The 24693-nt window shown below is 42.9% G+C and overlaps 1 protein-coding gene across 2 annotated transcripts in view; it reads right to left on the minus strand.

Moving 5' to 3' along the window:
- The window catches only part of PRKCZ (protein kinase C zeta), a 96425-nt gene extending 85132 nt beyond the window's left edge, over positions 1 to 11293 (minus strand). The window contains exons 1-3 of one of the 2 annotated variants that reach the window (XM_082230111.1): positions 11060 to 11293; positions 7630 to 7844; positions 2676 to 2797 (exon numbers count right to left, since the gene is read on the minus strand). In XM_082230111.1, the coding sequence (XP_082086237.1) occupies positions 2676 to 2797; positions 7630 to 7700 (193 nt within the window). In that variant the 5' untranslated portion in view covers positions 7701 to 7844; positions 11060 to 11293. The remainder of the gene's footprint in view (positions 1 to 2675; positions 2798 to 7629; positions 7845 to 11059) is intronic. The other variant, XM_082230112.1, reaches the window with a different exon arrangement.
- Positions 11294 to 24693: the final 13400 nt, after the last annotated feature.

The following is a 24693-nucleotide window of genomic DNA, read 5'->3' on the forward strand; positions in this document are numbered from 1 at the left end:
CAAAAAGGCAACCAGTGCAGGTATCTGAGCAGAAGTGTTATGTGCTGACAAGGTCTTACTCCTGTCAGCAACTGTGCTGCAACATTCCATACTAACTGCTGTTTCTGGGTCAAGCACATGGGAAGCCCTATACAGAGCACACTGCAGATATGTGAAATGAACCACTGCTCAAGGCATCCTAATGACCACCTAACATGTCCTTGCCTGAAATGTGCCAAAATATACATTACGAACAATAAGGGAATACTCTATCAGATTTTCCTGTAGCAAGTTGAACACTGCTACATGAATATCAAGTGAGATACCCTTGATATTAGAGACCCATAAGCAAAAGCCCTAAGAAGTATTCTGATTTTACTGTTGAGGAAAATTTCTCCCTTTCAGTCAAGAGCTCTGATTTCAGATAGCAATTATACAGGGCTCTGCAGTGCAGGAATCTTTCGTTAAGTATATTGAAGATCATGGCACAGTTACCCCACACATGTCACATTGTACCACACACCAGACTTTTCCCAGACTTGTTTTTTCTAATTCTAGTTTTCTAATTTTCTAATTCCAACAGACTTAAAAAGAGAGAGCCAGTCAAGAAAGCTCAGGAACCTGAGATCCACATTAAAGGGCCACAGCAGCTAAGCTCAGAGCAACGAAGTAGGTCTGTAGACAAGCCCATCTCACACTTGAGAAGCATGGGTATTACAGCAACACTTGTTTCACTGTGAGGGGAATAGTACAAGATATGTACATGGGTGGGTTCTCGCCCTCAGTAAATAGTGATAGGCAGAGACCATGTTGAATCCTTAACAGGGCCACGAGAGCTTCCTTTCTTAGCTTAAGTGACACATATGCTCACCATAAAAACTGCTTTCAACTCAGCAAGCTTATTGTTGGCACAACTTTCATGCAGCCCTTGCCAGTGGTCTTTCAGTTTTAAAAATGGGGATAAAGTCACCTGATGGAACTTCTGCATGCTTAAAAAGCAAGACAGGTTGACAAGCCCCCTTCACAGTGACTCTCCACTTGAATACATCTGGGAAACAGGCTCACTCCTTTTAATGGATGCCTCAGCATTTCAAAGCTTTTTCAAGTTTACTGGGAGTAGGAAACAAAAAACATCAGGAGAATGATACCACGCTTTTAAAGCATGACATCTTCCAATATTCTTTAAATGTACTCAACGACAGAAAAATAGGAGCACACACAAAAACTAAACTCAAAAGCAAGTATGGGAATGATTCACCTTGCATTAAGACTAAGCACTATGTTCATGCTTTTAATGGCATGTCACTTGGGATACCTCTCCTATCAATCCACCATAAATCAATTCAGTAGCAGTAGTCACACTTGCAGAACTTGATGCAGCTGCCTGAAGATTTAAGTATTGAATAATACACTAGTAGCCTGGAGAATATTTACAGATCTGCAGGAAAGACCCTAGAACTGCTACAGATCTCAACTCACGTGTCCTATGCAAACAAATTACACTCAATTAGAAAATATCAAGTTTCTGCATGGTATCGCTGAAGCATCATCTTGAAAGCAAGTACAAATGAAGTGCACACAACTGAGTCATTATTGTTCACACAGAACTTGGAAGAGGTATGTTCCTCTCAGTATCTGAAGTCTAGCTAGCAGAGCTTGTCTACATGAGGTGAGACAAGATTTCAGAGACCCCTATTTTCAGTGTCCACTTGCCTTTGTATAAATTGATTCTAGAATTTCTGCCAAACAAGTGTCTATGAAATGATGTGAGCGGTATATAAAAAGATCTAGAGAATTTTTGTCTATTAAGCAATACACACTCTTGAAGTTCATATTAGGAAACACACATTGCAACTGTATAATCACTGATCTCTTTCTAGTTTGTGTGGGTACTGCTAAACAATTAAAGAACAGAAACCTGAGCAATATCAAACAATCTGGTAGAATGCATTTAAAATAAAAATGAACACTGCATTAGTTAAATGTGGCATATTAATGTAGTCAATGGGTATGATCCTTCTCCACACAAGCACACCTCCTTAAAAGGAATCCCCGTCGAGCAGTGGTGATGAGCTGTGGCCCTTCATGTGTTGTTGGACTCTCAACACCCATCTGCTCCAGTCAGCATGAACAAAGGTTAGGGATAATGGGAGCTCTAATCCAGCAACATCTAGACGGCAAATTTCCCAACCATGCCATAGAGCAGAACAAATCCTACCTCTAGTGCAATCACACTGCATCAGGCATTCAAAAGAAAGGGGCTTACATTTCCAGCAAAGGTATGAGAGGCAACCATAGGCCTCCTCTGCCCCATAATAACCTGATGCCTACACAGATACTGGGAGGATGGGGAGAAATGGTGCTTGGCTGTATGCAAATCTTTCTGTGCACAGTACCTATGTCAGAAAGAATCACACCCACATTCATAAAGGAAGGTTATGCTTCACACATCAGAATTAGAGAGTACATAACATTTTCAGAATGGATTGGAGCAAGCTGCAAAACATGCCTGATTATCTGGGCTTTATTAACATATGTATCCCTTGATATCTCTTAAGTGAAAATTTGAAAACCGACAATGATTCAAAATTAAAAGTTACCTATTTAGTATCTCCATCACACCCAGTTAATTAACTGTGCTGTACAATGCATCAGAGAAATATTTGCAGAAGCATATTTACATGAGTCTGAAATACCTTCATTATCAATCCACTTAAGGGTAATTGGTTGTTCCTGTTGTAAATTGCACATCTCTCTAACTTCATCACAAAGTTCACCATAGTTGATGGATGCACCCAGATTTGTTATGAGGATATCCCTGAAAGAGATGAATTCAGATTCAATAGCTACATGTGTTCACTTAAACCACAAGACATTTACAAAGATTGAGGCAATCTATCAGCAGCCCTAAAGATTTTGCATTTCAGAATCTCACAAACAGTTTTACTGACCCAACATCTGCTAATTATATACTGCTCATTCATTGAAAAAAAATAAGAACAGTTCACAACTATACATAAAATAATAAAAACCATATAAAAAAGTTAAAATCATAAATCAGGTAAACTATCAGGGAAAGCTGTATGGTGGGCCCACCACTTACACACCTGACTCAAAACCAAATAAATAAATGTGAATGGAACCCACAGCAAAGAGAGCTTTTAAAGCCCTCTGCCTTGCTTACTGTGCTCTGGGAAAGTCACGCAAGGGCCCTAGGACACTGAGCCCTTGTACCTCCTTCCCAGAGGCCAGTAAGTAAGGTGAAGGGCAAGGCTCATTCTGGACAAATAGGCATGGTTCAGGGGGTTCCTGGCTTTACGTGATTTTGCCTCTGAGTGCACCCCCAGAACCAAACCCTCATGTAAGTAATGGGCTCACTGTATTCTTAATTGCCTGGGGTGCTGGGGTATTTTGGGGAGGGGGTTGTAGCTGTAGTTTTTAAAAATCTTTATTTTAGATTTTGTTGTAATTTATGTGGAAATTGTTCAGTCAGGTTTTTGTTTTTTTAATGTTTAATTTATTGTTTAGGACTACTTCTGTTGCAACATTTTTTATGCTGTAAGCCGCCTTGAGCATGGTTTGAACTGTGGAAAGGCGGCATACAAACAAAATTACGTATATATGCATGCATGCATAGGTGTGACAAAATAGAAGTTTTCAGTAGGTGTTTAAAAGTTGAAACAAAATATGCCTGATGAATCTCCATGGCGGAGCATTCCACTGGAATGGTGCAATGACACTTGTAGCTGTCGAATGAGCCTCATCAACTGATTTCACATAAGATATAATGGTGTGGAAGAATAAGCATGTACTTTAAAAAAATACCTTCATCACGTTCCTCAACATTTTTAGTCTGCAGGGCTTAATTTAGAAGAATTCTATGAACTGTATGTAAGCAAAGCAAGGAATGCTTGCCATAAAGGAAGATTATGCATGATCACTTATGCTATGTTAAGCACTGTCACACCCAGGATATACAAACATCTACCCTCCCAAGCTTCCATGGAAACACACTAACAATCATGAATGGTACGACTCCCTAATGCTTTTATTACTAGCCTATTTGTTTAATCATAATATCAAAGGTGTACTGTACCATGAACAGACACTTTGAATTATTTAGTACTTTCCTGAATAATTCTTGACACTAATTTTGCAGTTTTGATAACTGTGACTTACTGCAGTTTGACATGTCTGATCACACAGAAATAAGAATCCACTACACACACACACACACACACACACTTGCATTCTGCCATGCTACATTTTATACCATGATTTCATAAAGCAATACTTATACAAACCTTCACAAATGATCAATAAACCCAAGCTGAGTAAATAGGGATCCCTACATTGCAATGTTAGCTTTACTCTTTCCAGTGAGGGTAACAACAAAGTATAGAGGGATGCGGGTGGCGCTATGGTCTAAAACCATCAAGCATCTTGGGCTTGTCGGTTGCAAGGTTGGCAGTTTGAATCCACACGATGGGGTGAGCTTCCGTTGCTCTGTCCCAGCTCCTGCCAACTTAGCAGTTCGAAAGCATATCAGTGCAAGTAGATAAATGGGTACTACTGTAGCAGGAAGGTAAATGCCGTTTCCATGCACTCTGGCTTCCGTCACAGTGTTTCATTGCACCAGAAGTGGTTTAGTCATGCTGGCCACATGACCCCGAAAGCTGTCTGAGGACAAATGCTGGCTCCCTTGGCCTGAAAGCAGAGATGAGTGCTGCACCCTAAAGTTGAATTCGACCGGACTTAACTGTCCAGGGGTCCTTTACCTTTACCACAAACAAGGCATAAAATCTTGCTATTTGATGTTTTACAATGTCCCCATTTTACAGAGGCTAAACTTAAAAGTTGTTCAGAGTTAACACAGAAATACATCACTATTTCAAACAATGAAAATTAAAGGTTACAACCAATGTTAGATCTAATGGGGATGAAAATTAACCAAATTAGGTTAACTCTAATAGAAGCACTCTAAGTAAATCTTAGCTGGATACAACCCTATGTCATTCCTCACATAGTGAAACTTGAGTGCTGCTTGAAATTATAGCTAAAATATGCCGTGAAGAATGTCCCCAAAACGCTGTACAGGCTGCATTTGTCAACAACCCACTAAAACCTTATTGCACTGCACAACCAAGAGCCTGATTGACAATTCATTTAACCTTAATCACTCTGGTTTAAGCCAATGAACAGGCTGTTCCTAATGAAATTTTCACATGCAAGTCTTAAAAGTACAATCCTATTCAGAAGTATGTTTCACCAAGTTCAGTGGGACTTACTCCCAAGTTAGTGACATGTGCATAGGATTATAGTCCTAAATGATCAACACAAACAAATCCAGCACTGTCCAGAATGTATACTGAGTTTTAAACATGCTGTTTTATTTCTAACACATATCTAGAGCTGTCTGTCATACAAGGGACAAACAAGAGGGCCAAATGCAGGGATGTGGGTTTTCCAGAAAATTTTGAACTGAAACATTTTCATAAGCAAAAAATAATTTGCATCAGAAAATCTTTTAATGCCTTAGAGTGACCTGATTTAGCATGTTTATTTTGCTTGTTTTTAGAAAACAAAACTTGTGAAGCTTGCCCATTACTGTTATTTGTAATTTGCATCCATTCATCCTTACCAATGAACTTATCAAAGGGAAATTTTCCAATGAAAATATAAAGCAGTGGTGGTGGCAGGGAATCAGTTTTTGGATATTTCCCACCTCACACTACTGCTCAAGATCTTTTGAAGTCAGCATTTGTATAAGATTTCCTATGATATATTCAACTGCATACAAAATGGTATACCACTGGCTACCAGAGGGCAAAGTGCAACATGGCATTACTCTGCAGCAACATTACATCACAGTCACAGAGAGCTCTGCCAGAACAACTGTTTTGGTTGTGACTGCCAATGCTATTAAAGCTAATGGGGCTAAATCTTAAATCCAATGGTTGAATTGTGAGTGGAGATACAAGGTACTAGTTGCTAGGTTCTTTAGAAAAGCACAAGAGTGTGCCACAGCCAGGGTCCAAGGAAGTGAGAAACTAGTTCCAAGAGCATTTCAGTAGGCTTTTCACAAAAAAGCAGCCACTGCCTCTGCTCAGCATCACACAAGGGAGTCTGAAAACCTGTTTCTGATATAACTCTGAGGTGGGAGAGAATTGTTCAAAGCCAAAGTCAAAACATTCAACTGGGTTAGCATAAGCTGCTTGTGAAACACATGCAATGCTATAGATCCTAAAACATGTTTATACCCAGCAGCTCAACTCTTAGTGTACGCTAGATTACTGAGATTTCCTATGTACAGGCCCACCAATAAGGAGTATAGTGGGTACTGCTGCATTGGGTCCAGGGCAAGAAGGAAGCCCCAACAATGGAAAATATAGTTGTGCCTTGTAGGGAAACAGTTATATTGCAAAATATGCAAGCACTATTTTTTTCTGAGTAATTAGTGTCCTACCACCTTTCAGTGTGAGTAGTCTGACAAGACAGTGTGGGTATTATGACTGACAAGTGCTACAGAAAAATACACATTAACATCAGGGAAAACAAAGATTGCCCCAAAATGAACCAGGAAGGCCCTCCTCCAAACATTGGAGAAGAGACTTCCTGGTGCATTTTGAAAGTGCTTTTTGATCTTCTCTGGTGCATGTGTGACTTTAGAATTTTTTTCTGGATTCAGATGACAGACTTCCTGATTAATTCTGAAGCCCTTTCTAAAATCTTTCCTTGGAAAGAAGTGATTATTGCCTAGAGAAAACAACTGAAAACTTCACTCTTTTAGTATTTAGTCCACTGTGAGTGGCCAGTAACATGTCTGGCCAAAAGTTAGAAGCAAAGACATGAATTCAGCAGTTTAGAATGTGTAATGCAGTGTTATACAGTCTCTTGGTGTCTTGGGTTTTTAAAAATTGACTGTAGCAGCAACATGAGGGTGGGGGAGGTCTTATTAATTCCTTTCCACCACAAGGCAGAGCTACTGTTGGGTTGCTGCTACTGGTACAAAAACTTAAATGACTATATTTATGCCCATCACTGAAAATATTTTTGTTTAAAAATATAGAAGGGTGACTGACCTTTACTGATAACATTGCTATAGTTGTTATGAAGTATAAATAAAATTCCTACAATAAATGCTCTTAGAATACATTGCTTGGTTCTTAACAATTTAACTTATCCAAGCATTGGCATCTGAACCTTGATTGCTGAAAATCTTTTGACACCCCACCACCTACAAACCCCAATATGAAACACTATACCTGTTCTGGTACTGAACTGTAGTATTATCAGCCTAAAATGTAAGACCCATCGCTTTGTTCAGAAGAGCATGGTACACAAGTTTTGCACCAAGCCACCATGCAAACAGGATTAGCTTTTCCTCCCAAATCTTACAATGCCAATGCAACAGACTATAGAAATTGATAAAAACATACGTAAATTTCATTCATTATAAGTAAAAAAAAAAAAAAGGCTATTCCAAGTCAGAGAACACCTACTTAAACAAAGCTAGGGTAATTAATTTCAGCAGGTTTGCTCTGAGTAGGACTTAACTGGATACAACCCAATATAGACAAAACAAAAGTGGCAAAGAACCTGATAATCAATAAGCGAAATGAAGGGCAAAAAACATTTGATATTACTTACCCATTATAATGTGTTTTTACTCTAATGAAATCTCTCTTCATATTCATTTTTGATCCCATTCTGCTAGGCATGGTACTAATGCAGCAGTCAAAGTTAAAGATAGGTTCTGAGTTTACAGACTTGTCTTCCAAATCGTTCAAGAGAAATGGGGTATTGTAATAAATGAGCAGGCAAAGTTTCCATGCTTCTTCTTCCAAGGTAATAGCCCCATTAGGCTGCAGGCAAACAAAAAAGATATAAATACACAAAAAAGCAAACAACTGATTGGAAAACAGAATATACATTGTGCTAAACTAAACAGACACCAAGTAAGCCCAACAAATCAATGGAGGAATTCAGGTTCATGTTTTCTTCTAGTATCCTGATACTTTATTTTTATAAAATTGCTAAAGTTCCATGAAAGCTGTTTTAAATACCTAGCAAATATATTTTAAAATTCTGAAATGTAAGACTATGCTCATTTAAAATAAGACTAATTACTTTTTTCTGTAATTTTTTCTGTAACTTTGGGAACAAAGTTGAAACAATAGAAAATTAAGAAAGATTCCAGCCAGTGATGTCAGCCATCACTGCTTAGCAAACTGAACATTTGCAAAGAAATTTGCTGGCTCCATTCCTGACACCTTCTCTTCCAAGCACTCTTGCTAACCTTCCTACAAAATCACTGGGGTGGGGATATGGTCTGTGATCTTTATCTTCTGGATTTGCAAAAAACATTGGCGGAACTATCACAAAACTATTTGCTTTCCTATGTTTGAAAAAGAAACTTTAGGAGTTTGGATATATCCAAATCACAATATCCAAAGCAGGGAGAAAAGTCCAGTCTAGGGATTCAAGAATGCGAATAAGATAGGACTGCTCAGCAAGTTTCATTCCTGCTTACAGCATTTTCTACAAAGCATACACTCAAAAAATAGGCGGGGAAGCCATGAAAGTACAAAATGGCATTCTAGGTAAGTATGAAAGCTTACGCATTTCCCTAAAGATCAGGCTCTCTGCTATACACAACTGCATTGCAATTTTTGCTTTGAAAGTCTTCCTTTTGTAAGCTTTGATATAGAATGTGTAAGGCATGTCAAGGTATTCATGCAAAGCACGTGAATCCACATTTTAGATAAAAGAATGCAATGTTATGCAATTGTCCCCCCTCATATATTTGTAAGCACTCTGGACAGTCATACATTTCCCCACTCGGGTAAGAACTTGCAGATACTTTTTTCCTCACACTAAAGTACATTTAGGGGAAAGTGTGAAAGATTTTTACATAGGTTTTTGTCTACAACTTTACCAAAGCCATAAAACACTGCATTGTTTTTTAAGAACTTACATTTAGATAGGAAAGTTAAAACCAAGATACTTTATTTTTAAAATCCTCACAACTCTCAAATATGTAGATTTCAAGAAACCCCTCTAATTCACAAAATATGCCTTGAGGCTATGAGCTGTCAACATAACCCAGTAGCCAATTACTTGCAAAGACAACATTAAAACCACAGAACAGTGCATTCCACTAGAATTCTATACCCCCCCTCAATCTGGTAACAGCGCTGACCTACACATTTGATTACCTGTGGCTACTCCTTCAGCAGATATGGGCACCCTTCCAAAAAGAAAAAGACTCCCTTAGAATAGCCTGTCCTGAACAAATGTCTCCTGAGCAAAACTCCCCACCTCAATAGATATACTAGCCTCTTTAGCACATGCACACACAAACACACCCAAGGGTACTTTTCAGATTGGATTAGCCTTAACTCATTTTCCCTTCATAGGCTAGGTGAGGAGACCAGTTTTTCAGGGAATTCCACCACCCTGCCCCTCAAAAAAAAATAAAAAAATGCTATGCAGTTTCTGGACTTTCCTAGCAGTGCAATCGTGTATGTGTTCATTGGATCTTACTCCTAGTTACGTGTGTATAGTGGTACCTCTGGTTATGAACTTAATTTGTTCCGGAGGTCCATTCTTAATCTGAGGTACCACTTTAGCCTCCCGCTGCCACCGGCACATGATTTCTGTTTTCATCCTGAGGTAAAGGTCTTAACCTGAGGTACTACTTCTAGGTTAGTGGAGTCTGTAACCCGAAGTGTTTGTAACCCAAGGTACCACTGTATAAGATTGGAACCTTCCAATTTTCTGTGGAGTCACTCCCCCAACATTACACCTGCATTTGATCCACATTACAGTGGTACCTCGGGTTATGTACTTAATTCGTTACTGTTCTTAATCTGAAGCACCACTTTAGCTAATGGGGCCTCCTGCTGCTGCCGTGCCGCTGGAGCATGATTTCTGTTCTCATCCTGAAGCAAAGTTCTTAACCTGAAGCACTATTTCTGGGTTAGCGGAGTCTGTAACCTGAAGCGTATGTAACCCGAGGTACCACTGTACCTCCAATACCAAGCTGAACCCTCCAGCACAAACTCTTCACTACCTTCCACTAGCAATGTCACCCAGATTACCCCACACATACCTCCAGAAAAACTTACCCACTTCCTCCTCACAACTCCATTTCAAGACCTTACTTTGACTAAGCCCAAGCAGGTGAAACAGAAATAACTGCATATTTGTCCCCCTTGCTTGCCCCACCTTCATTTTCTGGACTGTAAGCCACATCTGTCATTCTTCCTGAAATGTCATGTACACAGCTGGCACTATATAAATATAATGATAATAAACAGTGATACAGAACCAGCTCACCCTCTCGCAAACCTTTCTCTTAATATTACACTGCTTCAGACCTCCTTCAAGTAACTGGGGTTGGGAACCCATCTCACAAAAAATACATTCTCAACTCATCTTTCTCCCCGATTCCATTTAAAAGATCTCGCCTGCTTCTAGGTATAGATTGTAAACTCCTCAGATCAGGGACCTATCCTCATGGTAATAGAGGAAACAAAAATAAAAACACCCCCTGCTCTGTCCTCATACTGTCACATTGCTCCCCAACCACCTTAAACTCCTTAGTGTAATGTGTGTACTGAGTTTCCTCAGACATAAAAATCCTTCGTCCCCCATCACAACAAGTAACGACTATTTGCAAAAGGACACAACACACCCATGTGTTTGTAAGCACCTAACAATAACAGCAATTCATCTACTTTTATAGAAAAGTAAAGGAATAATAATAAAGTTGCCTTTTTTATAGAGAAGTAAAGGAATAATCATATTTATTCTCTATAAAAAGGCAACTTTTAAACACAATAAAGGCACACTACCTGCACAAGGCTGCTTGCAAGTCTAGAAAACAATTGCAATTTATACTCCAATTCATGTGAATCTTACTCTTCCTGCCCGCCCGCCCCACACCGACTTGTGTTTGCGGGAGGGGGGCAGGCGAGCGCTGTCTTCTTCTCTGCCACAAAAAAGAGCAATTTTCCTCCCCTCACCCGAATAAATTCCCACCCACCCCCTCAAAAACTCCACAGAAGAGACTCACCTTTCCCTTTCCTTTCCCCTCCCTCAGTCCCGCTTTAGGGACAGGCTCTTTCCACACAAACAACCCCAAAACCAAAACTTTTTAGAGGGGGGGGTCGTCCTGAATCCTTCCTCTTCCTCTTCCCTCAGGTCTCGGGCTTTCCCCACCCGTTGGAAGTTTGCTCCAACTTCCGAAGCGAAAGGAGGGAGGAGAAAGGGGAGAGTCGGGATGTGGGTGGGGGGAAGCTCAGAGTCCTTCCCCCGCCTCTTCCTGAGGTAACACCCGACCCGCCGCCTCGAGCGCGCCTTGGCTGAAGGTAGGCTGCTCGGTCGGTCACTTGGCGGGCGCGCTCCCGCAACCTTTCCCTCCCACCTCAGCAGCAGCGCGCCACCGACACTCCTCCTCCCAACATGGCGGAGGCCAGCCCTCGAGGGATTTATTCCTCAACCCTCCTCAGTCTCCCCGCCGCACACGCATATACAGCGGCAGCCAATCAGCTCGCTTCCCCCGGCCCGAGCCTCTCTACCTGCCGCCAGCCTATAGTAAACAAGAGGGCGGCCTCTCACCTGGAGCCGGTTTCCCCCGGCCCCACCCCTGAGGGGGAGACGGACCAATGGGGAACGGGCATTGGGCGGTACCTGGCTGGGATGGAGGGGGGGAGGTGTCAGAGGGGGAAGAGGCGGGGAGGGGAAGGGAGGCTTTCGGGAACCAATAGAGGGGAGAAAAGGGGATTAGAGGTGGGATGGATAACCACCTGCAGCCAATAGGGAAGGGAGGGAATGGGACGAGTGGCTAATCTGCCTAGCAACAAGGCGGGCATGACGGGTCGAGGAAGCTTTGGAAAGGGGGAAAGGAGGAGGCAATGGTCTTTTGTGCCGGGGTGTAGCCTCGCCAACCTGGTGCCAGCTATTCCAGAATATCTGGGGGGCACCAGGTTGGCTAAGGCTGGCCTTGAGATCCAGGTTCAAATTCTCCCCGTCGCCCACAAAAGGGACAATATTTGTGAGGATAAAATGCGAGGAGAGGGTCTGAAAGTATTTGCATCTTTGTGCTTTCCTTATAGTCTGTTCTACAGTGTAGAATTATTATTATTATTTTGTTCCCCCCATTATATTTTATTGTAATTTTATTTGTGTTAGCCGCCCTGAGCAGGGGAGGGAGGGGTATAAATAAAAAAATTATTATTATTATTACAAAAGTTGGGTGCCGCCTCCACTCTCTGCCTCACGGTAGCAAGATTCCAGAGGGCTTGTGCTCCTTTTGGAGCTGGCTTCAGGCACCTGGTCCATTGGCAGACCAACTCTACGTTACAAAGATGTGATATGAAGGCTGGCAACATTAACCCTTCTAAGTGGGAATCTCTTGCAGATGACCACAGAGCCTGGAGACAGGTTGTGTATTCACAGCAGTTACCAGAAGAGGAATGACTGCTGGAAGGAGTGCAGAAAGAAGAAACCCCATGGTACACCTGCAGGACTCCTTCATCTGCCCCAGCTGCAACAAAACATGTATCTCCCTTACTGGTCTCTATGCCCCAGAGGCATCATCTTCAGTTGTCTCCTAAGACAGATGGATGCCAACCGGATGAGTAGACAACTGCCTGCTACAACTTGGGATAGAAAAAAGCCCCATAAAAATTAAGAGTACCAAGAAAAAAGGGAAAAATAAAGTTAACAAGTTTAAAAAAATAAGAGGAAAAAGGAGAAGAAAGACAGAAACGGGGAAAACAGAAAGATAGGAAGAAACCAGAAAACCTGAACATGAGTAAAGGATAGCTATGCAGTCTTTTCACTGCAATCCTACACTTGTCTGCTAAAAGATGAACTCAGTGGGGCTTACTCCCATGCAAGTATGTGTAGGATTTCAGCCTTCAAGTTTATGGATAAATGTACAGTCAGCTCCCATTTTGTGCACTTTTAAGGCACTCACGTGCTGTTTTTTTACCAAGATGAGGGTGGAATGGGGGTGGGAGTGAGATGGGTCATAACGGGGCAGGGCACAAATCAGGATTGGCTGTATGTGTTTATAGGCCATATTCACAAACAATAATTGTTATGGAAATTTAAGTGGTAGGAAAAGGTTTCATCTAAAAACAAAGAGCTTTGCTGAATTAGATCAAAGGTCCATTTAGTCTTGCTTCCACAGTGACTGAAAAGATGCTTCCAGGAGACTTAGCCATAGCACAATAAAACAATTGCTTTTCTCTGCTGTCTCCCCTCATAATGTACCTGTTGAATTTCTGTCTGTAATGCCGATATGAAGGTGAAAAGCAAAACAAGGTCATGTGTGAAATAATATTTATTCACACTTTTGTTCACTGCCCTGGAATCTTTTGGTGACTAACAAATGTTTTAAACAAATGAATACTCACCCTTTGTGAGGTGTTTTGCTGTACTTCATGTGTGAGGAACCTTTGGCCCTCCAGATGTAGCTGAACTAAAACTTCCACCAGTCCCTGCAATCATAGCCAATGGCCAGGGATGATGGGAGTTGTAGTTCAGCAACATCCGGAGGACCAAAAATTCCCCACACTTGTACTTACAAAACATGGGTAACTCCTTCTCACTGTATATCATATTTTCCCATGTACAAGATGACCCCATGTATAAGACAACCCCTATTTTTGAGCCCAAAATTAACAAATAAATATTTTAAACATTCAGTGTATAAGACGACCCCCAATTTTAAACTTTAAAAAATTGGGGGGAAATATAGTCTTATACACTGAAAAATACAGTGAATTCCCATTGGCATGACAGGAAGGTTTGGTTCACTTTCAACCTCAACTCCACCTCTCTCTTCCTACACATAAATGAACTCCCAACTCAGCATCTCCCTCCAAAGCAAAACTTTGCTCCCGCTCACAATCAACTAAAAGGCTGTTCTATAAATAAGGTTTCCCAGTTCAAGAGGAATAGCTGTAATAGAAAATAATCCTATGATGACACCTTAGAAGTTTACAAGTGACTGTGGTATATAAAATATATTAAAAGGAGGGGAGGTGTTGCTTTTTGTATTCCAAATGCAACAGCGCATTCCATCACAACATATTTAATTCTTCCAGCAGAGGGCAAGAGAGTCCTAAAAATACGTCTGAGGAAAGCATAGCAACACCTTGTCTCTCTTTTCGTTTTAAGGAGCTCACAGACTGTGAGAAACTTAGCAATTGCACCAGCAAACACCATGTAACGCTGCCTTAATAGGGGCAGGGTTGTGGATCCAGTTACATTGCCCCACTGAGGATGTCTTCTGCTGTGGAACAGTGCCATGGAGCCAATGTGCATCATTGTAAAACAACAACAACAAAAACCATTGTAGGTAAAAAGAGGGTTGAAAACAAGGGGCAGATTTTAACCAAGTACAACAGCAACAAAAAAGCCTAAACAATATCCCAATGTTTAAATTTATTACCTGCCTTTCACAAACGGATCCCAGTGTGCATCTGGATGATTTGCAGTAGGCCTACAAGGGTGGATGAGAGGGGCACTCAAGGATCAGCTTGGCTCATTCCCTAAGGTGGCCATGTTTCCTGCTTAAAGAGGACAGTCCTCTGTTTAAAAGGCTGTCTAGTCCAAGTCCAGATTAAAGAGAAAGAACTCTTCAGACGTTAGAAAGAGAGCATGGGTTAATAGAGGAATGTTCTGTTTCTGTGACACCGGACACGCCTCATCAGATCATTCCTGCTGTGGCTTCTAGCCATGAAGAGTCTCCTCCAAAGGAGGCAACTATAAGTAAATCAGATGCTGATTTACCAACTCTGCCAACATCACCAAGGACATGGACGGACCTCACCAGCCCAGCCCCCACCCCCAAAAGAGTGCCTGCTTGCTTATCTAGTCCCAAGACTCCAGTCATTTGCTGTGCCTCCCCCATCCTTTAAAAGGAAGGGGCAGAGCATGCCTCACTTGTTGGATAAACATCTTAGTTTGCATTTCTTGTTTGAGGGGCAATTGGGGCACACTTTTCACCCAAACATGAATTTGGTGGCCAACTTCTAAAAAAAAGAAGAAGGCACCACATATATGTTCAGTTGTAGTGGTGCTGTTGTGATTCACCTCCTCTCAGGCTGAGATCTAGTAACAGACAATTGAATTGCATTGCATTAATTCAAGCTAGACCAGTGGATTTCAAGGGCGGTTCTCTGTCCTTCATTTTCACTATGTTCCGCATAGTAAGTCCGCTGACGTGGAGGGGAGGAAAGTTAGGTGTGCAAACCACATGTGAACTTCTGCCATTTATTCTGCTCACAACAAAGGAAGATCTGTGTTGACTAATCCATATTTTCAAGTAAAGCCTTCCAAAGCTCTTCACAAATTCTTACCATACCATTATTGGTCTAAAAGATGTCAAGGATATGCCTTGAAGAGGAAGAAGGTGGCTTAATAATTCCCTACCATCCCACCACACATACCCATAATTATGATAATCATACAACAGGAATAGGGAACTTTTTCAGGTCGAGGGCTGCATTAATTTATGGGCAACCTTCCAAGGGCCACATGTCAATTGAGGGTAGGGTCAGGGGCAAAAGTGGGCGGAGCACATTATTATTATTATTATTATTATTATTATTATTATTATTATTATTATTATGACCATCTGGCTGGGTTTCCCCAGCCACTCTGGGCGGCTGCCAACAGATTAAAAACAGAATAAAACATCACACATTAAAAACTGCCCTAAACAGGGCTGCCTTCAGATGTCTTCTAAAAGTCAGATAGTTGCTTATTTCCTTGACATCTGATGGGAGGGCGTTCCACAGGGCGGGCGCCACCACTGAGAAAGCTCTCTGCCTGGTTCCCTGTAACCTCTCATCTCGCAGTGAGGGAAGGCCTGCGGAGCTGGAGCTTAGTGTCTGGGCAGAATGATGGGGGTGGAGACGCTCCTGTAAATCTTACCTCTGTTCAGTAGGGCTGGTGAGGAGTGTGTAGTCTGGGGATAGTTCAGAAGGTCCAAATGAAGAGACCTGGAAAGCCACATTTGGCCTAGATACTCTCCACGCCTATTTTACACATGCTCATATAGCCCACATTGACCTTTGACTCTATGAAGTAATACGTAGGCTGGATCCGGGCTCTGTTTTGTGACAATGTCCCCAGGCAGAGATGAAGAGACCTACATTTATTTAAATAGGCCAGTCTAAGTCTTCTTCCTTTGTATTCCTCATTTCTATTTTTGTCTCTTGATCTGCATAGTCTGCTAGTCCGTTAAGCTCATCCAATTTTCCTGAGGTATAGTGTTTAAAAAGAAAACAGAAATGGGGGGGGGGGATGTGGAGTGATTCCAGCACTTATTCCGTCGCAGGATGTGTGACGGCTTGTGATCTAACTGAGGCTTTAAAGATAGGAATGTGGCAAAAATATTTGTGGCGTAAGAGTCTACGGAGCTGTGTGAGGAGGGGCAGGCGCATTTTGAACTTTGAACCAATAGGATCCCTGCTTCCAATCAGCTCTGGGACCGAATGCCAGCAAGCAGAGTAAATTAAGCATAAGCCAGCATACATGATCCTGGCTGCCGTTGATCTTGTGATCTATGTTCTATTGCCTGCATATCTTTTAATGTTTTATTTATTGTTTATGATTGCTATTGTTATGTTGTAGTTATGTATTTTTTCATGTTGTAAGCCGCCTTGTGCATAGTTTGATCTGTGGAAAGGCAGCATACAAGTAAAAATAGGTATGGATATGTGCTCTGAGTAGAACTTAGTTGGAGACAACCCATGAATGGCAACTAATATTTAAGATTAAAAAAATCATTGCACACTATAAATGTGTAGTCTTTGCACTTCCTACTGTACAATTCCCATTATGTTCTTGGGTAGTAGTTTCACTATGTTCTGCGTGGTAAAATACTTTCTTTTATTGGTCCCAAATCTTTCAACTTGCCAGAGTTTGTGTTCCTTACTGCTCTCTTCATTTTTGAAGGAAGCTTCCTTGCCTCTAATAGCTTCTTCCACTTATGCCTGTGGGCTCTTGGCCCTCATTGTACCTACCCTGGTTTGCAGTATAAACTCAAGTTGAGCTTCTAATATTGTATTTTTAAACAACTCCCAAGCATTATGGAGTTATTTCACCCTCTTGACTTTGCCAGAGTTTAAGAAGTGCCACAGTTTAAGAAGAATATTGATGAGCTGGAATGTGTGCAGAGGAGGGTGATCAAGATAATCAAGGGTCTGGAAACCAAGCCTTCTGAGGAACTGTTGAGGGAGTTGGGTATGTTTAGCCTGGATAAGAGAATGACAGGAAACATTAGCAGTCTTGGCTGTAATGGGAATCTTGGGTAAGGGATTAGGAACATAGGAAAGTGCCTGACATTGAGTCAACCCATTGGTTGATCTAACGCAATGTTGCCTACACAGGCTGGCAGCAGCATTCTGAGATTTCAGGCAGAGAGTCTTTCTGGCTGGAGATGCCATTGAGGATTGAACCTCAGACTTTCTGCATGCAGTGCAGGTGCTCTAGCTCTGGGCTAAAGCCCTTTGTGTGTTGGGGACGGGACACAGGACTTTGCAATAGCTATTCACTTATTTATTAGTTATCCAACAAGATTTATATACACACCCTCTAGGTGGTTAGCAGAGCTAAAAACAAAACACCAAAATCCTTGATAAGATCTAAGGTTTCTAAAGCATTAACAGCATTTAAAATAACTGTAGTTGAAAAGGTATAAAATGCATGTCAGTGTTCCATGTGTCCGGATAGGCTTGTCTAAAGAAACACGGCAGCAGAAAGGGGACAATGAAGGCACCTACCTGATGTCAAGAGGCAAGGAGTTCCAAAGTTTAAGTGCTGCCGTCCTAGAAGATTGATTTCTTACAAGTGTGGAATGGGTGTCAGGTGGCACCCAGCTCCCCATCTGATGTCGGGTCCTGGAGTGCTTTACAAGAAAAGAGCTGGCACCTTTTGTCAATAGACAGTTTCAAGGGAGGGTAGAAAAGATTTTCCCCGTCTATCATTTCATGATGCTTTCCTGCCCATCAATTTATTTCTTTTCCTGTCTTCACTTAAAAACTCTCCCAACTCCAGTGCTTACCCCCACCTTTGCCACACCCCATGGTAACAGACAACTCTGCTTCAACACGGTGCTGTCACTCCTAATTGGCTTTGTAATAAATGTTGCTCTTTTATTCTCTCGCGCAGAACTTTTTACAGAACTAAAGTTAATGCAAATACCCGAACCACCATCTGCACCTCAGCTCCCCAGCCTTCCTCTGCCCCCATGGCACCTGAACCCCTTTAAGGCATTCCTGGCTAGTCCTATCAAAGAATGCACAACCTCCTTGGCATGCGGCCAATTCACCGGCATTTTCTCGCTTTCACAATGACTTAGCTCCCAGAGATCATCTGGAGGGTGGAAGGAGATGGGGTTCTACTTGTAAGCCCATTGCAAGCTCTCAGGACTGGGTGGGAGAAAAATCTGACTCCCCCCCCCCCATGTAACATGAATTGGCTTCATTGCCTCAAACCCATGTGATCAAAAGTGGCAATTTGGACTCCCTTGCTTTGTTTAGGGATATAAAATGGATTCAGCACCATGGAAAGAGATCACATTTTTTGCCTGGTCTCTGGAGCTCCGGAACTGCCTTGTTCCCACACAGGATTCCCCCCCAACTTGCAGGTGGGTCTCCACAAGATGTTGGGATGCCAACTCCCACTAGGCAGCATGGCTAATGGTTAGGGCTAATGGACACTGTGGTGCAACAACATCTGGGATCCAATGGTGAAGGAAAGCTTGTAGGTGTGGAAACACCAGACTTCCTTCCCTTTCTGTCACCTGTCAAACTGCTTCCCCCGAGCGCAGAATAAAGGAAGCTGCCTAACATAGGAGTATGCTGTTAATTTATGCATTAATTTATCCCACAGAGTTGTTTTTAACCCTTTATTCTTTTCTCATTTTGTGCTTTCTGAGTGCAATGGCTGTTATACAACCACATTCTTGATGTACAAGTTCTTTTGAATACGGGAAAGATAGATTAAACAGAATGTTTTATTATACAAAAGAAATAAATAAAAAGAACGGAGTTTAAGCAAGACAGAAAGTTCAAAAGATAGGATCTTGTTTGCTGTACCAGAATTCATTGAAACTGTAGAGCGACGGTGTATGAAAAAACCCCCAGCTGATTTCCATGGTAATCTGCACAAGTAAGCTTATAGGATGGCATGCCAGTATTATTATTATTTAGCCTCTCTTAAAATAGGCCAGCCCCATGTTTAACACTTACATTAAGAAGATAACTAATTTTCTTTGGTTACTTGTCAAAGAGAGAGGTTATAGGTATCAGCAAAATTTCCAGAGTTATGAACATCAGCGACAGCTGTGGGGAATTAGAGGTGCGTTACTAATGGGGGAAATTATCTCATTCGCTCTAGGAGGTTCTGCATGAAGGAAGTTAGCTGGTTTTTAAAAAGCTGATCAGCTGAATGGACACCTTTTGAAAATGCCAACTTCTCTCTCTCAGGCCCAGCACCAACGGTCAGTTAAGTCCGGCACTGGCCAAGGGTACCAGGGGCTGGGAAGGCCCTCTTCCTTGCCTAATCCAGCCATGCCACCATGCACTGCCCTCCTCATTGGACCCCTTGGAAGTTCTTTTTATTAGCAAGGAGCAGAGCCATGTATATATAACCTGAACCTGTGATGCAAGGATGGTGTGATGGCCTGGGATTCAGACTCGGAGGCTGAACCTGAGGAATCCCAGCCTGCACAGGAGTCCCCGCCTCCAGAACCAGCTGAGCCGGGGCTGGGGCTTGAGCCTGAAGGGTCCTCACCTGTGCTGGATCCTCAGGTGCAGGCACCAGCTGAGTCTGCTCTGGCTCCTGAGGTGATGGAGGGCCCATTGCCTGCAGGTGCTCCACTCTCAGCCCCATCAGGGGAAGGTGAGGTTGCCTCTGGGTCCGGTAACCCTCCAGCCTCTCCTGAGCTGCAGAGGCTCAGGGCAGAGAGGCGGAGGGAACTAAGTTCCTGCAGGAGGAGTGCTTGCCTCCAGGCCAGGAGAGGCGAGTCATCTGTGGACCGGGGCCGCCCTATGCCTCGGGGCAGATAAAAGCCAACCAGCCCCAGTCCCAGGTTGTGGGAGCAACATTGTTGGTAGCCTGTTCCTGCCTGCAGGAACTCTTCTGCCAGAGTTTCTGACCCCACCCAACTCCCTGCCTTCAGCTTTGACGGACAGTCTCCATACCACACCCTCGACCTCGGACTGGACTCGGACCTCTCCGCACGGTTAACCCTCGGGAGCAGCATAGATCCACAACACTAACATCCCAAATAGGTTTGTCATATGTCCCCTTTTTCCAGGACGCATCCTCTTCCCCCCCCTTTGTATATAAAATGAGAGTTGTCATAGCTATCCATAGTTAAAAGCAGAAGTCGGCAAATGTGTCCTCTTTTTTGCTCTTCAAAATATGGCAACCCTACAGAAGGTCTTGCTTCTCCCATAGCCACAGCCTTGGATTTAGGCAGAAGTCAAGCATGGCTTTGACTCTCTGACTTCCCAGCCTTCTTCCTCTCTTCCAGCTCCCAGCTCACATAACTCCACTCTCAGCTCTGGGCTTTGTCTTTCTAACTACCAGCAAGTTAAGAGAGGGGGCCCACTTATTTGCCAGGGGTGGACTGTGGTAATCTTTCGTATTATGGCACACTGTGTGAGGCCAACACTGGGCACCCTCAAGCAGATCTTCTCACTTTTTCACACACACACCCTGGCTCAGCACCCTGGGGGGGGGAAACCGCCTTCACTACCCTAAATCCGCTGCTCTATTTGCTATCTGGCACCAAGCCACTTCCTTTGTTACCTCAATGGCCCATTACCTCACTAGGAAGCTAGTCTGACTATTCCAGGAATTTGAATCCTTACTTAGATTTTAAAATTTGCTGGACCCAGGAATTAAAAGGGTCTGGGTGTACAGCCTACCCCCCCAAAAAACACACACACTTGTAACAGTTATATACAGTGCTTTTTTCTGGGGGGACGCAGGGGTACGCATACCCCTAAACATTTTGTGAATCTATGTTTGGCCTCATTGAGGGGCAGTATTTCAATATGAGTAGGAAAATGAGAGTACCCCTAAACATTTTTTTTAGGGAAAGAAAAGCACTGGTTATATAGCTGGTGGATGCAGTATGCAGAGAGAGGAAAGGTTTCTTCTTCCTGTATTCCCTCTTTAAACCCCATTGTGTCTTGCAATGAGAGATTTTTAATCCCATGGGGCATATCATGAGTTCCTCCACCTCAATACTTATTCCTTCCCTCTATGATACTTGCTATGAATTCCCTCCCCATTCCCTCCTCCCCCAATTCCCTCCCAGCCACAATCACACCATTCTGTACAGCCAGTGTGGTGTAGTGGTTAAGAGGGGTAGACTCGTAATCTGGTGAACCGGGTTCGTGTCTCCGCTCCTCCACATGCAGCTGCTGGGTGACCTTGGGCTAGTCACACTTCTCTGAAGTCTCTCAGCCCCAATCACCTCACAGAGTGTTTGTTGTGGGGGAGGAAGGGAAAGGAGAATGTTAGCCGCTTTGAGACTCCTTAGGGTAGTGATAAAGCGGGATACCAAATCCAAACTCTTCTGTACACTCAGATGTCCTTTACTGGCTGTTTGGGGGTTTGTAGTTTAAACCTTTTCCCTACGAATTTACAAATGCATATACTTGTGTGTAGCTCAGCAATCTCCCGAGTATGGAGATAGTACTAACATACTTTGGATGGCGCCGTTTCGCCTCCAAATGGATAGGCACCCCAGTTCGCTATGAGTGAGTGAGTCCTGCGACAAAACGTTCAGGGGACTCCATTCCATTCTACAGGCACACAATATTCTGTGGTCACAGTGTGTTTCACTGGGGTGTTTGTGTATGAGGGTGCCTTCCTTAGGCTTCCTCAAGGCTCCCAGCCACCTACGTACGCGAACCTTGGAATCCTCCTGAGCATTCTCTAAAAAAATCTCCTGCTTGTGGCCCCATTTTGGCTACAGTCCTGCCAGCACTCACCACCTGAGTTTGCTCTTAAGAGGGAGTTGTGATACATTCGATGTGCCAACCATGGCTAAGTGCCAGTAGGTGGTGGATGGAGAGTTCTTGAATGGTGCACACATGCAGTATATTACATGGTTCTCTGGAAGGAGTATTGTTATTTCTCTCCTTGCTCTTCACATGTGCAGAAGGAGGAAATATCATTGCAAAGGAAGCTACGGCACCAGATGCCTTGCGGATTGTACTTGACTGACCAACTGGCTTTGCTTAAGCTTATAGCCCCTGCAAGGACCCAAACAGCTTGCAAAATGCCATTTCCCAACACTCTTACAGCATCCACTCTAGATGGGGGGTGGGGAACGCTGTCATTCCTACATCCAGCATCCCCTATATCCAGGAGCCCAGGCTATGCTTAGGCTATGGACACATAATACATGCCTTCCCCCAAAGAATCCTGCAAACTATAGTTTACCTCAGAGCTACAGTTCCCAGCACCCTTAGCACACTACTGTTTGCTTGATTCTTTGGGTGAAAGCATGTACTTTAAGTGTATGCTATGTACACTCCTGGTTCCAGCAAGTAAGTGGTACATTCAAAGGGGATCAAAGAGGATTATTTGCTTTTTGACTAAAGACTGATCTGATACCACAAAATCCAAGACACCATTCAGAACAGGGGGGGAAAGAAATAGATCATGTAAGTCAGAACTTGCTACTGTGATGTTATTTAACACAGTGTTCTAAGCCCTCTAGAGAAGGATGCCTATGTATTTCATCAATTTTTTTAAAATAGAAAAGCTAGTTTTTAATCCTCTGTGTGGGCGAGGAATTGCCAAGTGCTTTAAAGGCACACATAAATTACACTCTTTGGCATGTGTTCAACTACCGCAAGATGAAAACTTATTTTTCACTCCAACAATAAAAAGGGAGCCTTCACAACTAGAATTTCAGACATGGGAGTTTTTAAAACAAGTGAAGAAAAAAACTGCTGTTCCTAAACACCTCTTGTGAAAGAGGACCATACAGCGTTCTAAGAGATATTCAGTACATGGAGCCCGAGGAATAAAAGATTGCTAATTAAAAAGGTAATAAGAGCTGAGATTTCTGTTTCCAGCAGTAGATTGTCACTTGCAGGAGCTGCAGCTCAAACAGGCAGACATTCACAGGCATCACTCAGGATGGAGAATCTGTCACCCTCCAGGTGCTTTTGGACTACAGTTCCAATCATCCCCATCCATTGCTCATTTTGATTGGGGTGGGGACTAATGGGAATTGTAGTCCAGCAATGCTGCTTCCTCATCCCTGAGCTGAAAGAATAATAAGTGACAGGAAGGATCTTTGCCTGAGACCCCAGAGAGCCACTGCCAGTCAGAGTAGGCAGTACCAGCCTAGATGGACAAATAGTCTGACCTTGTGCCTTTGAACTCATCCAAGCAGATCCCCAAAACATTGACTGAATAAATAAATCCCACCAGATTGTCCTACTTAGTCAACCCACTGAAATTAATGGATGCCAAGTTCAGTGGGTCTAATCTGGGCAGGACTAGCATTGAATACAGCTCATTGATTTTACTGGATCTTACTTCCAAGTAAATATAGTTTTTAAAAAGCACCATTTAAATTCCTCTTGAATGTAATCTTGGGAGAATTCCATTTCCACCCCACCCCACCCCACCCCACCCCACCCCACCCCACCCCACCCTCTTTTCTTTTCTCTTGTTTAGTTTTTCGGTGCCAACCATTGGCAGAAAGAAACTTGGCAGTCTGTTGATTCTCCTTTCTAACATTAAAAAGTGTTTCAATTTTCTTAACCCAATGGCAGCACCTATTAGCCGAAGAAGTGCATTAGGAGCCTATTGCTCCAGCTGTAGAAGGCTCATTGGGTCTGTGCTGGGGTTTTTTTTTTTTTTTAGTTCATTATCTGCTGAAGTAACACAGTCCCATTAAGAGCCAAAGTGGGAGCCTTTTGGATGATTATCATCATAAGCCTCAACTCTTCCTACTTCCCCATCCATCCCCGCCTCACTGCCCCGTTTGCATCAGATGGTGATGTTCAGCTACATCACCCTCATCCCTCATTCATCTGTAACATACTACGCTATCCTGCTTCATTTTCAGTCTGTTCCTCCAACATTAAAGTGGAAGAAGCTCGCACAAGGGTCTCACTGGGCCATGCCATCAACACTCTTCCACCCCCTCTTGTTTTTGCTAAAGCCAAATTAACATCTAAAGTTGTATTAAAGGGAGGCTTTCTGCAAAGGGATTAGATGCAGAGTTAATATGTTTGCGGGCTGCTGCCTCTTCCACACATACCCCAGTCTCCCCGGGCAACAAATCTTGGGAAGTGATGCTAACTTACCTCCCAACCTTGTGGTGCTGTTTCTGAAAGACAGGCTAGTCCATAAGAAAATATCTCTGGTCTGTAATTGTGGATCAGGTGACCGAGTTGGACCAGGGTGGATGATTTGCATGGGCCCGACCTGACTCAGCTCTGACCACCCGGGTACTTGGTAGGGATGTGATTTCGCTTGCTCATTTCCCCCCCCCCCCGATCATTTCTGCACCAGTTTACAATTCCGATCATTTCTGCACCAGTTTACAATTTTAAAAAACAAAAAAGGCAAGTCCTTATTCATCAAGATAATAGCGCGACTTTCCCAATAATTCTTCTCTGCAATTTTCCCTAATCTACC

Source organism: Podarcis vaucheri (assembly GCF_965113315.1).
Source record: "Podarcis vaucheri genome assembly, chromosome: 7".
Classification (NCBI taxonomy): Eukaryota; Metazoa; Chordata; class Lepidosauria; order Squamata; family Lacertidae; genus Podarcis; species Podarcis vaucheri.